This window comes from Amphiprion ocellaris, chromosome 22 (assembly GCF_022539595.1).
Source record: "Amphiprion ocellaris isolate individual 3 ecotype Okinawa chromosome 22, ASM2253959v1, whole genome shotgun sequence".
In the NCBI taxonomy this organism is placed as follows: Eukaryota; Metazoa; Chordata; class Actinopteri; family Pomacentridae; genus Amphiprion; species Amphiprion ocellaris.
Genome location: NC_072787.1, coordinates 18,455,624 through 18,472,960, shown reverse-complemented (window position 1 = coordinate 18,472,960; position 17,337 = coordinate 18,455,624). Strand labels below are relative to the sequence as shown.

General features: G+C 41.3%; 1 protein-coding gene across 1 annotated transcript in view; it reads right to left on the bottom strand.

The window, feature by feature from the left end:
- plxdc2b (plexin domain containing 2b) overlaps positions 1-17,337 on the bottom strand; it is a 109,356-nt gene that overhangs the window by 68,678 nt on the left and 23,341 nt on the right. The window contains exon 2 of the mRNA XM_023278977.3: positions 1,925-2,148. Within this exon, the coding sequence (XP_023134745.1) occupies positions 1,925-2,148 (224 nt within the window). The remainder of the gene's footprint in view (positions 1-1,924; positions 2,149-17,337) is intronic.

The following is a 17,337-nucleotide window of genomic DNA, read 5'->3' as shown; positions in this document are numbered from 1 at the left end:
CTATTATTCTCTGGCGGGTCCAGCAGACCCTTCTCGCCGTAGGAGACAGGGGTAATTTCCTGTTCTGGTCTCTCCGAGGTCAAATTTAAGAGGATCCACACAGAAGGTAGATGAACACCTCAGGGCTGAGCTTAATTTGATATAAAATATTAATCCTAAAACGCCCCTCCTCGTCTTCTTTTTCATTACTAAACATCCACTCTTCTGAGGAGATTTATAATTGCCCCAGGGAAGCGACCAAAGTGTATTTTTAGACACGGCTCAACAGAAGACTTCATTGATTCATTCTTTTTTATACTAGTTGGATTTTTCATAGGACAAGGAGGTTTATTGTGGGAGCCAAACTGAGTCAAACCAGACAAACCTGATCTGAATTAAAGCTGCAGAGTAAATATATTGATCTCATCAATCACAATTATTTCCCTCAGTTTTAGGACATACTTTTCAACGCTGCTTTAAAACCCTTTAAACCCCAAAATCCACCAGCTGGTTTGGAAGGCCTGCTATCTTAAAAATCTATCAGTAAAAACAGAAATATTCATCAGATTTTCAAGTTTCCAGTGGTCTTTGATCTAATCATGTGTGATGTGTGGTTCAGTCGGAAAACTTAACCAAATCTAAGCCTAAAATCGTGAAATGTCATCCAAAACTCTTTGTTCTGCATGTCCCGTTTAAAGACTTGCCAAAAAGAAACTGCTTGCACTGACCAGATTCTGCACAAAAATATAAAATTCCGAATTCCTCAGCACAACTGCGAAGCCTGCAACCAACGTTCACATGACAAAAGTAATGAGACTATTCGGCTGATTTTATGGCACTGAACTGGCAGTTGTGTTTCCAAAGGGTGGAGAAGCAACAAGAATGTGAAGTAATTAGAGGAACTGAGAGAAAAATAAAACATAGTTGATCAAAGTAGCATTGAGTTAAAAATGATACATTCAGCATGGTGAAATATGTTGTGTGAAAAATGACTACTTTGTATGGGCTACAAAAGAAAAGTGGGACAATATCTAGCTTGCAGCGTCACCATATTTCAACACCTGCGGACAGTTTTGTGCATGTTGATTTCAGGATTTTTATATTTTTGTAAAATAAATATTCAAAGAAATTCAACAGTTTTTTTCTTTTAATATGATTTATGGAATCATATGTTTGTCATTTTGCACAGAAGACATTAAGTTCTCACTACTTCTAGTCATGGTTGTGCTGTTTCCATAAAGGTGCATGACTTTATGTTGCAGTGAAAAATGAGAAAACAGCGAGTAAAAATGTGACAGGAGTGAAAAAATACGCAGAAATAGCTTGAGGTTCAGGTTTAAGATAACATGAGATCATAGGAGCACTTGATTTACCACAACAAGACTTCTGTGAAGAGGAGTCTTATCAAATAATTAACAGTACAGTTTTGTAAATAGCAATAGTTAAAACTGTACTCATTATTTCAGTATCAGATATATAACCACTACTCTGCAACACAAGAGGATTCCTAATTAATCGCCACTTGAATTCAGACTGAATTTTCAAAAGATGGCAGTTTTGGCATAGTTTTTGCAAACAGTGTTGTTTGAGGACAGTAAAACTAGAGTTGTGCAGGAATACTTAGACTTCAAGGCAAATAAGTGCGTAAAATTTAAAGATACCCAAAAGCCTGCATGTCTAAGAGGCTACTGAGCACTTTAAAGGCTGACAAAGCAGCAGCCTCCAGAGTTAGTAGCCTTTCAACACCACCAACACATAAATCAAGATGCCTCTAGCAACTTCAATATGCAGTAAAGAGAAAATATAGCGTTTACTTTTGAAGCCTTGCTGCAGCTCAGCCCCACATTTGCTGTGATTTCCGATTGTGGAAATCAGAAAAAACCCACAACATGTGGTTATCTGCAATCAGCTGCCTGGCCTGTGTGTACAGCAGATCCTCACATACCTCTATCTGGGAGCTGTTGTCTGTTTCCTCTGCAGACAGCAGGCCTGGGAAGCCTTCGGGCTCCTCCGGTTCAGGCTCCTGGTCCTGCTCCTGGCTGGCCCTGTTACTGTCCATGTTACGGGGTTTCGGGGGAAGCCATCTCCTCCATCTGTGGCTGTACAGCTTCACGTCCACTGCTGCATCCTCGTCTCCTGCCTGCCCCTGCACGTATGAGTAAGAAAACCCTGAGGAAACAGAAAAGCAAAGTGTGACCAACACAGCGAATAAAGGAAACATCACACCAAAGCCAAATTACCTTAAAGTAGTAATTTTATGTGGATAAATGTACAATGAGTCATCCCAAATATGCTATGATCAGTACAAGACTACAGCATGCAGAACTATTGAACTTCACATGAAAATCTCTTGCCGGACTGCACAGCTAAAATAATTACATGGCACAATAATATTTTGCCTTCCACAAAAGCAACACTCAAATCACAGAGGCGGGAAGTGTTCAAGCCATTAATCTTGTGCCACTTTCTCATAACTCATTGTCTCTGTGGACCTCGCTCATTGCTTTGGAGAGAAATCTCTCTCCGCCTGAAACAGTTGCACATTAGGAATGACTCAGCAGCCATCACGCAGACCAGTGGACCACAGTCGGAGCCAATCATCCCCATCCTCGAGTCTGAAATGAGACGCCGGTGACAGGTGAGAAATGTTAGCGTGCTAATGTAAACATCGACTGATTAACCGAGCCTCAGACAGCCCACTGGATGAGAGGTGAAATGTGCTGCGTCATTAAAAGGAATGGTTTTCTGAACTGAAATGAGTCAGAATTGTTCTTGTTCTATCCTCCGGACATTTTCCCCGCAAGCGGAGGGAAATTACTTTGCTGATTTGAATCACTGTGTTAAGTTCAGGCATCCATAGCCGCTGATAATGCAGTTTGTATTTTATAAACACAAACAGTTGCATTACATAAGGGAACAGAAAGAAAAAGATGCATCTTGAGATTTTGGTGGAATACTTCAAAGGCTCTCTGTGGAGCTTTTGACCTCTAGTGGCGCTGTGGAGTTGTTTTTGTGAGCGGTGTTTGTCTCGTACATGCACCTAGTGTTCACAATAAACCGCTTATCAACAAGAGATAGTAAAGATCAGCAGCGACGGGCCAACAAAGAGAGACTAGACGCAGACTGCAAATCGGCAAACATGGATGTAAACAATGAAAGTGTTTGCTGCATCTTTAAATTGAAGTCCTCTGCAGATTTAGCAGGTTGTTTTTCACCAATATATGTATTTAACAAATATACTCTATGTCATGGCTAACCTTGCTGCAATCCTTGCTGCCCCTACCAATGAAATAAATATATGTGATACTTATCATGTGTTTCTCCACCTCCTGTGGATTACAGAAGCAGGAGAAGGTCTGTTTATCTGTTAGTCCTGTGATGGACTGCAGGCTTGTTTCTCTGCCTTCAGGCTAATGCTCAGCATGCTTGGAAAAGCTCCTGCCCCCCATGACCTTAATAGGATTAAGCGGTTAGAGACAATTAGTAATAAACTTCATTTTCATAGCACTCAACCGGACACAAAGTTTACAAAGTGCTTGCATGCTGCCCCAGCTATGCAAATTGTTCTGGCTTAAGGACAAAGAGAATTGCTGATTCCTCTACTATTACTCTATGTCGCTTCCCTTTTATGAGACAGAGGTCACCGGGTTTAACTAGCAGTGCGTTTTCCACTCTTTTCCCCTCTGTCTCCATTCTCTCACGCTCACATTTCGTTCTCCTTGCCGCCCTCCTCTCTCCTCCTCTCTCCGGGCCCCCGACCAGTGGTTCTCCAGCAGGGAGGAGAGAAGCAGTGATAGCGAGTGGAGAGGCTTAAGATGCTAATTCGCCCGAAGAGGAAGCTGACAGATTCGCTTTATAATGAGCGCTGGCAAAGCAAAAAAGCAAAGAGACCAATCTGTTTGTACAGGTGGGCGTTGATGTATATTGGACACATTTAACAGAGCAGAAGGCAGAGTTTGAAAAGGGGCGGGGATGACAGATCTTGGATGATGCCTGGTGCAGTTATGGACTCAGACCTAAATTAATTGATATTCAGACAAAATTTGTCAACAATATTAAAAGATTTAAAGACTTATGTCTCAGTAAGACAGTCCATGTTATAACTTTAGTTGGCTCAAGTATGGTAAGGCCATAATATTGTAATTTGCCTGAGTCTACAGAGATATCTCCATAGATATTAATCTACTGTGCATGTGCAGAACAGAGTCCTCTAAACGGACTAGAAAGTAGTATACCGACTGCATGCTTGTGGTGTGTGTGGTGTCTGCAACTGTCCATGCACATCTACTAGGGAATATAATCAAGGTTTAAACTACACATAGAGGTGCAGTGTTCATATTTTTTGCAGAAAACTCCAGTCTCACTTCTATGAAATCGAGACTTCTTTGTTTCCCTCTCTGCAGAACCATTCATATCTTGCACTGCACTGCAATGTGTTTTCAAGTTTGTTTTATTCTTGTGCCGCATTTGCATGAGCACCTATGACCTGTCAAAGGCGCACAAGAGATTTCTGTATTTGTGTTTTGTCTCTGCTACCCTCAAAGGTTATGAAAACCGTTTGGACTCAGCTATTTACTTATATAATAGCTGGATTTGTCTTGTGCTGCTTCTGAGAAGGAATTTGGCTAGATTACCCCTGTCACGAGTGTAGGATGAAGGATAAACTGTTGGGTCTTTCTTAACACTTTCACAGTTTAATTATGCAAATCCAAAATTGAAGTTATGGTAATTAAAAGTAAACTGAACCAAGTGATATTTAAAGTCAAGTCAACACTTATGAGGACAGATTTCACAATGCAATTTTACAGTGAAATAATGAACTGAAATGACATGAGTTTTGCAGGTAACCACATATAGAATATTATATATGTAATATAGTAATCCTATATAATAGTTTCAGAAAAATGTAGATTAAAAGTAACAGCCCTAGAGGTCCGTATACCATAAATATAGCAGAAACTCTCCATCAGTTCAACAATTTACTCACTGTCTCATTATGAGCTCTACACCTCCACTACTTCCTGACACTCACTCAATCCCTAATGGTCATTAGTCACATCCATGCAGACAAAGTGGCCCAGGCTACTTCCCATCAACAGCAGTTATACACCCAAATGCAAGAGGCACCTACACATACCGTTCCACTAACGCATAAACATCTATTTGAATCCTTTAAAGGCTCCGTGTCAGTTCGTCAATATATGGTGCAAAGCTGGCAAACAGCGGATGCTTTAAAATACACCATGACCACAAGTTAGAGGCCTTGAATAAATGGCTGCTCTTTTCCCAGCATGTCGCTCTGTGATGAGTCACCCTGTAATGGAGCACATGCACCTGCATTTCTCTTGTGAACACCACCTCTGTGATGCAGCGACATCAGAATGTCTTATTATCCAGGGGAAAGTCAGAGGCTTTTGTCAAGCGTTTGTGGGGCCACTGAGGGCAGACTCCCCGTGGGACACCTAAAATAACCCCCCAGCAGGACAAGGCTTCTCCTCGGGGTGAGACTGTTCCTTGGCTTTTGTGTCAAAGGAAATCTTTCCCCTCTGCATTTCTTTCAGTGCCTCTGAAAGCCCCCGCATACCTTCACCCTGACTCTGTCGAGCAGCCTTGTTGGCCGGACTCACGCCTGTCAACACCTCTGATTCACAAACACCAGAGGGACTGTAATTTGGTTCCACCTAAAACCTTTCAAGGACGCTGAGGCGGTCATAAAACCACAGCATAAAGGTGCTGTCTGCACCCCTTCTTTCATTCAGTTTCTGCCTGTTTTCCCACCTACTCTCGTGGTTCCCACCTCACTCAGGGCTGCTGACAGGAGACCGCCACACATGATTGGCAAGTCGACACATGGAATGCTTCACTGCGTTTGTGCATGCTTGCGGTGTGCATAATTTCAGCAGGAAAGGGTCGAAGAAATGTAAGATCCGTCAACAGTTTCTTAGGCTTTCTATCTCTGGGTGGCTTAATTTAGTGCCCACTGAAAGCTGCTTTATCAGTGTACCAGCAGCCCCTGCCAAGCACTCTGGAGGACCTCGTCTCTCTGGGGTTGGAACAGTGCTGACTCTGTGCACATCCACTCAACAGGGTCAACATGGATTAAGTTGATGTAACTATTCCAGAAGCCTCAGACCTTTTGGAACTATATGCTTATCAGCTTCAAAAAAACAGATAAAAAAAACCTTATCTGCAGCTCAGATAATTTATGTGATGAAGAGACACAACACACCAAGTGACAAACAGTTTCGTTGCACATTAGAAGACAGAACACTGCAATTTCCCTCCGTTCAGCTTGTCTTGTTCTCTTCATTAGCTGTGATTCATTGGAAACACTTGTCAAGAGCAGCACTCCATAACTCTCAACCATATACATATACACACATTTCAGAGGAAGCTTCATGAACACAGCACAAAATCTAGACAATAAACACTATTTATTTAAACGGTGAATTCACACAAATGATATTGGTTCTATCAGTCTGGAAGTTTCTGCCAATCAACGTCAAACTTTTAAAGGAACTGACTCGTAAATATAAAATCAGATTACATGCCTCTTATTAATATGAAAAACACTGCCTGAGTCGATGTGAAAAGATCTCAGAGTAGAGGAGGCAATGGAAATGTGCATTACCATATAATCAGGTGTATTCAACAAAGATTTATTGCAGTACAACATTAAAAATCCATGAAAGGATTTTCATCAAAATTTGACAGAGGCCAGTGTGATGTCTCCTAATTGCTAGGTTTGATTATTAAACAGCCCCAAACCCAAACATAGTATATTTATATTGACATAAACAGAGAAATTATCATATTTGCAAAACTGAAAACTGAGAAAATTGGGTTTTTTTTACTTGGCAGCTGTGTGATAAACCATTAATTGGCTGCTGAAATCGTGAATCCTCTGCTAATAAATGCCATAAAATTAAACATTTCAGCAGAACAAATCGAATTTCTAATCAACCAAAATCTAGACAAATAAAAACATCCACAGGTAATAAGTGATCAGGTCTGACTTTCTGACCCCTCAGAACCCAAACGATGCTCAGATTCATCCTAGAGCATTAGATTAAAGGCACTTCACATTGTTAAAAACATGAAAAGCCCTGACAGAGCATTATCAGCCATTACTGACATTGAAATAAAGAGGCAGAGACAGATAAGCGAGACGTTCGATTTGACTGATGAGTTAATAAAGTGGGCTTAATAGGAGGTGGCTGCTGGTTTGATCTTGTGATGAACAAGATGTGAATTCTTCCAGCACTGGTTAACCAAGCCTTTCTATGTCTGATAATAGATTATGGATTACATACAGCAAATGAACTTCCAAATCAACTGAATTATTGAAATGCACAGAGAGTGCAATACCAAGCAACCCAACTGCAGACTTTGCAAATCTATCGCCTGAAAACATACTGCTGCCTCTGCACCAACTCCAGACGTCTGAAGTTATTATGCAGAGCAAAGTGTGTTTTTCTGACCTGCCATATCTTGCATTTTACACATCCTCTCCTTAAAACGCAGCCTGTCATTAAGTAAACACATAAAAGTCCAAAAGCTGACTGCAGGAGAAAGTTAAACACAGGTAGTCGGAGAAGCAGCACCTGCAAAACAGATCCAGTTTCAACCAGAGCCCATAAAGCCGTGAGTATACATCTAAATGCAGCTAAATCTGAGATAATCAGCGCGAGATGAGCCAAGACATGAAATTAAATTGTGCAGTGGAGAGCAGACGAACAAAAGAACAAAAAGCTATTCTTCTTACAGAAAAGCTCCTAAAGTTAATTCATTGCCAGGTTTTGCGAGAAGATATAATGACTTTCCCTCCGGAGAGACGCACCGAGCGAGCATCCTGCCTGTCATGAACGCTTCATTTCACCACAGATTTGTTTTGCCAGCAATTAGTCACATCTTTCCAGGTCTGAGCACCGCAACACAAATGTCCCCTGAGGTTGAGATTAGAACCACAGATAGAGCCTCAAGTGGCAACTTCCATTTTTTTTTCTGAAACGTAATAACCTGTTGGCTGAAGACATCACATAGTAGATGTCATGCTGCACTGTAGATGTCTAATTTCAGCAAATAGCCTGGACCCATAACTGACTGCAGGGCGACCGTTGAGAAGCGAGACTTGTGTCAGGATTTGAATCTCATCTACAGGGAGTACTGACACAATAAACTTCATCAAAATGGCTCCTGGCAACACCAGAATCAGGAAGCAAACACAAAGAGTGGCGAGAAGCTCTTCTGTTTGTTGTCCAAATGAGAAACGAGGCAGGGGGTGATACCTAAAAGGCAACTTTTGGGCAACTTTGAAAGTGTTAATTACAATCTGCAGAGGGAAGGTGGAGGGAATTCATTAGAAGGAGCCTAATTTTGTGTTCACAGTGCCAGAGGAAACATGGTGCCTGTGAAGAGGACAGATGTCAGGACTGTGTGTTGGAGGAAGGAAGGAGGCAAAAGGGAAAGAGAGTGAGGCGGAATGAGGAGGTAGCACCGCTTCAGGTCCAGTGATTTTTAATCAATGCTTTAACCTTGAGGAACATAACAGCTTTTTATAGGGGCTTTGTGGAGAATCGCTAATTTCCCTTCTGAGCGTCTGCTCAAACAACTAAATGCACTGGACACAAAATCCAAGCAGACTAAGCCACAAAGCGCCCAGAAACATACCCGAGCACACAGTATCAAACCCCAAAACACAGGGTTTAAAGTGCTCGAGTCAACCATCATGCAGTCTGCTGTCACCACCGCGGCTTTCTTCGTGTAATTGGTGGTTGTCTTGGCTCCGGTGTTGGTCAGTGCAGGAAGTGTATACAAAAAAATAAAAGCTCCAGCAAAGAGACAAACAGACGAGCACAGAGGGCTGCAGGCGGCGGGGTTACAATGAAAAGAGGGCTTCCTGAGTGACACAGGCGTTTAGGAATTCAGGATTCCAGTCAGGCACAGTGTCTGTCTCATATTTCAGCAGATTGAGTGATAGACTGCAGGACGATGAAGCGCTGCTGTTGGCTCCCTTTCCACTTTTCGGCTTCGCGAATGAGTTGTGCGGCTCCAGAGCCCCGAGGCCTTGAATCGGTCCACCGCGAGAGAGAGGCTGGCAATGTATCACCGGACACCAGACCTCCTGCAACAGATTATTTCTCCTCCCTCCGGTGCAGACCATTACCTGCGGGAATATTACTGTATTCTTACAGGTCACCGGCTAAAATCCCTGCAGAGAAAGAAAACTCAGCATCTCTCACTCTCCATGAAAACACAAAATCAGGCCTTTCAGTGTTCCCACAGTCCTCTTAGTGCCTGCTTAACAGAGCTTAAAATTGGAAGCGGTCACATCTGTATCGGTGAATAGGGAGGGATAGGCAGGACAAAAGGCTGCACTTTCATTCTGATATGCCACATCACAAACAATAGTCCTCGCCTTCATGCTGCGGGCTCACACGCTCTTTGGCTGAGTTTCTGTGCACCTACACACCTACACATCTAACATCTGAGACGGACTCGGCACAATAATCACTCTTTTTTTCTACCCTTATCCTTACAACACTGCTTCTCAGGATGCTGATCTCTCCATCGCTTCAGGCTCAGAAGGCCTTGAGGTCATGAACTCACTGACTCACTTCTGTCTTGTAGATTTTTTTCCAACTACACAGCTGCTAGCTCTTTTGTGAAGAATAACGTTTCTTACAAAGTGCAGATGGGTTGGCTTGAACGCCACTGACCAAATTCTGTTTCCTACAGTATTTATAGGAACATCTCAGCTGCTCCACAGATCGTGATCAAACGCTGCCATGAAGGTGATACGGAGTAAACAAAACCACTGACTGTTAGTCATCTTTTGCACAAGTAGAGGTTCTTGCTCTCAGGCATTCTTCAGAGCAGGACTTTTCAACAGCAGGAAAAGCATTAACATTATCATTAACTACAGCTCTGTCCTGTTAAAGTGTCCCAGTATCATTCTGACAGCCATACCACAACACCACGACTCAATAGCGACATGGATTGTCAGCTGCTCGACATTCAAATTCTAATACCTAAAAGTGCTTCACTTAGACGCTAAAAAACTAAATAAAATCACAACCAATTATCATCGTCTTTCATGAGTTATCTCATAATAAACAGTGATCAACATGACTGCTAGAGACCAGCGTTCTGCTCAACCCAACAACAGCAACAATAAACGCAAACATCAAACATCGTCTGTCCTCTAATCTACCAGTTGGTACAGATTAGACTTTACATGTCAGTAGACAGTGACTATAAATTAAGGACATCATACTAATTTCTATTTGGTTCCAAATCAATGCTAAGATTCTGAAAATGTGAAAGTACTTGCCTTTAATGGAACTGTAGATACTGTAGGTCTTGAAGATACTAGATATGCGCAGTGGTGATAAGAAGCTGGGAGAATCCTATGGGTTATATGTTGTTGTATTCTATATTTTTAGGGTCAGACAAAATGATCCACAGATGCCAATTGAGGAACCTGCTTCACAGTGAATAATTATATTTAAAATAAGTACATTTGCCTATCACATGACTATTTGATTAACAGGTTTTTACCTTGTTAGCATGTCCATATGCTGTTTTATATACAATGGAAGACACATCATGAGCAAAATAAACAGTCAATGCCACGGCTGAGCAGTTTCACATTGAAACTGCAGCATACCAATGACAAAAGCATGCATTCAGACTGCCAGTGCTGCATATATTACAAATACAAAGAAACAAGCCTGTTAAATTGCAGGTTGGGGTTATCTGGATCATTAAAGTTCTTCAGAATGGGTTTTGGGCTCATTCATGTATCGCTGATTCCTTTAGCATCTGCAGATCTACACTAAAGCAACAGTGTAGAGTTACAGCTAAGCCAATTCAAGGCAAGAAGGAATTATTTTCATGGGAAAAAATCTAAATATGTAACTGTGCTACACAAAGATGAGTTTTTAGGGTTTTACACAAAGATGAATCATTAATCGCAGTGCTCCTTTGCACCTAGGTGTGATTACTTTAGTATAATGCTCCTGTTCTGAATTAGCTAAATGGTTGCAGACTCTCTGAATGAAACTTGTGCTCTGCCCTGTCTACAGCTATTCACAGGCAACAGGACATGTGGTTGAGGGAGCCAAAGTAAGGAAGGTAAGACAAGATACAATATAATAGCACTTTTGTCAGAAAGTTACGAGCAATCTGAGATGGTTTTCTTTCACTACCTGATATCTCTAAAACTTTTTGTTCCAGGAGCCTGATATGAACCATTATCTGACTCACGTTATGCAGTCTGAATCTGACACTTGCAACATTTTTCTCACAGTGAAACGACACCTCCAGACACCACTATCATAATAAGGCTAAATTAGGGTCATTTTAAACATATTGATTAGCATGGGAGCTTTAAGGCTAATCGCCCATTTCTGTCACTCTAAAAGCCATGGATCCAAGAGGTGACTCACAGACAAACAACATGAATGTGTGAGGAATATCACACCTGATGGTAGGCAGCACCCCTTTAACTGAAGATTGATTTCCTGCAGTGTGAAAGAAGGCTTGTTGTAAGTGTGTGTAGAGGTATATGCAAGTGTCCACAGCGCTGTTGTATATGAGTGCGACTCGTCCTGCATGTGGACATTGATTGAGTGTCAGTCTGAGTGTATTACTCGCGTTTTTTTTCCACTTTCTCTCTGGGTCGAGGGCTCCAGGCGAGGCCAAACGGGGCCCTTGGGCCTGTCCTCATCCTTCCTGCTAATCAATCAGCATCACCGAGCCTCACACCTCCACGCTGCCAAGCCTCTCCACACTCTAATGTTCTCTGAGCTGAATGCTGTGTAAACACATGCAGACGGGTCCAACTTGTGGCCCAATGGACTCGCTATTTCCCACAGTTCAAAATGTGAGCCCAGCTGTCTGAGGAGAAGGAGCGTGACGAAGGCCAAGGACAACCCTCACACATCTTTGTCATGACATTTCCAAAGCCAAATTTAAGGGTTCATTTACAAGAATATTGGTTTCTGTTGCATTTTATTGCTAAAAATGAAAACGACTATCAGCTAATATTGTTACAAGAGCTTCTACAGATGCAGTATCTTGGGGCTCCACTTATTTTAATACACACTGTAATGTAATTGCTGATATTAATCTTCCTAAGTTTAGTCAGTGGTGCATCTTACTCTCTCAATACAGTGTCATTATGATGAGAAATCCAACCGACAACACGCACTGTGGTTGTCAGAATGCACAGTTGGTCAGTTTTCCAGCACTAAGAGCAGCCCTCATATCCACTTATGAAACCTTATGATCCTCCGTATAATCAAACTAATTCCCTAAAGCCATAAATACTTAAAATATGAGTAACAGAAACCCCCTTTAAACAGAAACATGCATTACACATGTTTATCTCTGATGAGATTTGGATATTTCCCAGCGAGCAGATGTAAACATATGACCAAGATATTTAATGTTCTCCAAAAATATGTGGGACAACATAGAACAAACTCCTTAATAACTTGCCAAATCCCATATCCTCCCACCTACAGCCTCCAGGCACCCACAGCCACAAGCCAGCATCAAGAAAAAGACCGAATATAGCAAAAATTCACCGCGCCAGCATCCCACAGAAGCAGACAAGGAAATATATATTTTCAGACTCTCTTGTTCTGCTGTACATACTGAGCAGAGAGAGACAAAGAGAAACATGGGACCATTCCCTAAGCCTTTGCAGCTAAACCCATCGCAGCACATTTTGTGTATCTTTTGACAAACTGTGAGCCACATCCAAGTGACACGTCTGTAATTGCTTCAACCTCTTGCCATTCAGCGGCAGAGACTTGGGCAACTCGCAGGAAATCAATATTAAATATTGTTCACAACACAACCTCCTCGCCTCGCTGGGAGCTGTGCTGTGCAGAAAATGAGACCTAAAGAGCGGCGTGTCGCACAACAGATTGCTGATTCCCGCCATAAATCCCATCGTGAGTAGGGGTTGTGTATGTAGGAAAGTGTGACTTGTCACGGCTCTCAAAATTCCATTCAATCAAAAGTGAACACTGGTACATATTTGCATTTCACTGCACTGATTTCCTCTTTTCCCACAGTGTAAATTACAAATTATGCAGATTTAGCACAGAAAACATTTAATCTGAGCTCTGCATAATTTCCTTTTTGTCAAGACAAGTAAAAAGCTCAAAGGTTTCTCTACTTGTCATGTGTAATTAAATTCATTAAATATACTATTCATCAGCTTTCTCATTTATTTTACTCCTTTCACTCTTCTGCAGTGATTGTAATGGGAGCAAAATGACACTGATAAGTGAAAAAAATTTGAATCAGACTTGAATAGTCTAATGAACACTTTGACTTTTTAATTTCTCTGGGCAGTGTCTGTAAGTCAGAAATTATTTCCTCTGGAATTATACTCCTCACTGGGATTTACATTGCTGTCTTGCAGATAAGATACTGAATTATCTCATTCAACTCAGCAGTTTCTGAGAAAAACAGCCAAAGACAGAAACAGAGATGAAAATAACAGCAGACAGGTCGTGTTGTAATACGGGAGGTGAGTTTATGGGTAAGGTCAGCAGGGTTAAAATAAAAAAGTAAAAGAGAGTGCAGGTCGTTGAGGTTTATCACTCCCAGTCACAAATCCTGGACAGCTGTGTGTGCAGCTGCAGGCTGTTAACATGTATGAGTGTTTGGGTCAGTGCATCCAGAAAATAAAGAACAGTAACATGATCCTAAAAACAAATCGGGAGGTGAAGCTGTGACACGGATTTAGTAGCTTACTACTGGGAGAGGTCACACCAGCATTAAAACAGCGAAATCTTGCTCCTGCATTAATTTATCTGATTGTAGTCTCTGCAGGGAAATACATCAATGCAATAAAAATGTCAATGCAAATATGTGCATCAAGCTAAACTTGAATTTACTGAATGACTTTTTTTTAAATGTTAAATTTTGATATGTGTATTTGCGTTGAAATCTATTCTAACTTAATATTGGCTTTTATTTATTAGTAATACCTCAACCTTTTGAAAGACACCATATTCACTTTCAGGTATTTAGGTGAGAAGTGACATGACTCTCATATCAGCAGGGTAAATACATAGCTGTGGGCAGTAGTCAGATAGGCTAGCATAGCATAAAGAGGACTAAAAAAGTCCTCGTTTAGAGATAGTTTTGCAGCTCATTTCCCACGGCTTTCTCCTCTTATTCTACTGTCTGTTTGCTTTGGGAAACAGCAACAACAGCCTCCAAGAAGCAACCTACATACCAAAAATGACAAGTTTTGTCAAGGATTAGGATCACACAGTTAGACAGGCCTGTCAGATTCTTCGAGTGAATTAGCTATCTGAATGACAGACAGCCTCCTTGCAAGTAAATGTTCCCCCAAACAATTCCTTTGTCACTATTACTATGGGGACACTGTTATCGCATCCTAGGCTAAGAAATATTAACAAGCCAGTGTGTTCTCACTATAGCATAAAGATATGAGTTGCAGCAGACCACTTTACCCAACAGCACTGTGGCGATAGGTCTGGCTATGCAAGACTAGTTTAGAGGTAACAACCTGCATTTCTAAATCTGACAGTTGGGTAACAAGATAGAGACGCAAAGCTGTGGCTATTCATTGCACAGACAAGAGCATCATTGATCTTTTAAGCAAACCCCAGCTGAAAAATCTGAGCATACACACTTAGCAAACACACTTGGCAAATCTGCTGGCATGCATACCAACTGACTGCTGGTAGAAGCTAGCCACAGAGTTGTTTTTCTCCATTCACCATAAAACTTCATTTAAATTGTGCATCTTGTGAACAAACTGCTCTGGGGAAAAAAAAGGACACAGTACACCAGAAACATAAAAATGGTTGGACTTTTGCTCGTTATCATGCTATCTACAAGCTAGCCAGCTACTGTACATCACCAAGTAGTCCTACGAGTAATCACTATATGTGCTGCATTCATGCATGTCGGAAGAATGGGAACAACAGATGCTTCTTTAATAATTCCAGGTTGTGAGTGTAATTTAACTTAGATAATTTCATTTTGAAATAATGTTAAAATTATGTGATTTCAACATTAGTAAGCAATGGTGATTTTCCAGCAAACACTGCTAAACCCAAAAAAGCAATACTGTCAGAAATTCTCTCTAATGTTAAATTCATCGCCTAAATGTCCTATTCTAGCTGTGTCTGTGAAAGCCCGAAATTCGACTGCACCACAAGTTTGCAAACTGCACGTGTCTGAAAAGTAAACCAGCTTTTTTCAGCATACGTATGTCAGATTGTTTGTACTTTATTTCACTTCCTTGGTCCTGTTCTTGTTAAGCAGTTGCACACAATGTTTTCTCTCTTTGACTTTTTCATGTAGTCCAGCCAAGCACAATAAACTAATTGCTGTATATAGTAATAGTTGGATTGTGGTACATATAAAACCATGTGCAAGTCTACTTTTTTTGAGTTCAAGTCCACGGACACAGGTGCTGTTTTGCTTTCCCACTGTGGTCTTCAATGCATGTTTCCACTTGCCTCTGTCCCCTCCGGCTCAAGCACTAACCAACTAACCGGACAGCCGCTCACGTCGATCACACAGCAACGTGTTGACGTTGTCCTGACAGACTGTGGCGTGTGCTGACATGCATGTTGATGGCAAAAGCTCCTCAGTGTTAATGGAGGGTGAAATTAGCCAGCTAATGTGTTTCTGCTCCTGTTCGTGGTTTGCTCCATCGATCCCTCAGATACGCCTATTGATCTAATCCAAACATAATTCTGACCCCTGTAGAGGACAGCGGAGTAATTGTTCACTTCAGGACTGATGAGCCGGGCTGCAACGAGTGTTTAATAGAAACAGACAGTTCAGTGCCCTCTGACAAACACCCTGGGAGACTCTGGTCTGAATGCACATAGCGTACACTTGCTCTCAAATATCTTCCAACTTTCTCTCCTTGTTGTTGTCTTCTGAAGTCTGGATGATGGTTACTTTGCTGTTGCTGAGGTAATGATGAACAGGAGAGGAGTGGTTGCGTATTATTTGGGTAGAGAGATGGATGTACCTTGGCAGTCTCAGCCCACACTTAGAAACCCTTCTGATTTTCCCAGGAGCACAGCGAACGACGCCTTTGTTTTGGCTCAGAGTCAGCAAGAGAGGCTCCTAATCAGTCAGTGGGAGATTCATATTCACACCTATTTGGACTCCAGGCTCTCTTGATTTCGACAAAAAGCTGCGTACTGTCGGCTAATTTGTAAGGCAGGAGCCAGAGTCCAGAGACAGAAAATGAATGTTGTTAAGCAGATGCTTTTACTTTTCACATGCGGATTACAAAAAGTGAAATCCATATGTGAGATAAATCTACATTTTGATCTTTGTTTAGGAGCGACAGCAATATTACATAAAATGTCTTGTTTGTCGTGTGCATCTGCCAGTTCCACTTCTATAATCTATACTTATTTATATGCAGTCTTTGTAGCTAGACTGCACTGTTAGAGAGTTGCACTCTGGTTGCGGAATCTTGACATTTTATGGGAAAGCTAAGCCCAGAACTCACTCTGGCTTTGAAAATCTCCCTGTTTTGGGACTTTCAAGTGTGACAAGTATGCCTCAACCCCCTACTCTCCATGCCATGCTTCTGGGCATGCTGCCATCAGCCCTGGGCCCCATGTTCTGCCTCTCTGGGCTCCATTGATCAAACTTAGGGGGCCCCGGCACTGACAGAGCCTTGGCTAGCGTCTCCTCCTTCTCTGGAGAAAAAGGTATTCAAATCCTTTACTCAAGTTTAAGTGTGATGTAAAAATGCTTCATTGTAATGAAAGATTTTGCATTTGTACTTAAAGGACAGGAGTATTATAAACCAGATCTACAGAAAAATAACCGCTTTTACTGTCATATGGAAAAAATAAGGGTGTTTTCTTGTCCAGTCATTTTGTGAAATATTGAATATTTCATCTGTTAACTGGGCATCAAACCTATATTTAGGTGAAACCATGCTAAAGCGAACAATGCTGCTTTAATCAGCATCAATGTGTTGCATTTTACAAGCATGTCATATTTTTTGTTGTTTCTTTGTTTGATGTTTTTTTGTGAAATGCACTGGAGTAGAAATAATCTATAGTAGTGTTCAGTGTTTTTAAGACTTTCCACTGTCACTATTAAATAGCATTTTTTAACCACTGAAACCAAAACAAAAATTATGATGTGATTCATACAACGATCTGTACCAAAAAGACATGTTTCCTTATGTCTAGATATTATAGTTTGTCAGGTAATGCATTTCTGTAGCACCACAATCCCTTCATTTATAATGATATGCTGTACTCACTGTGCACATTAACATTCATAACATTCTAAAGCTTGACTCATTTTTATCCT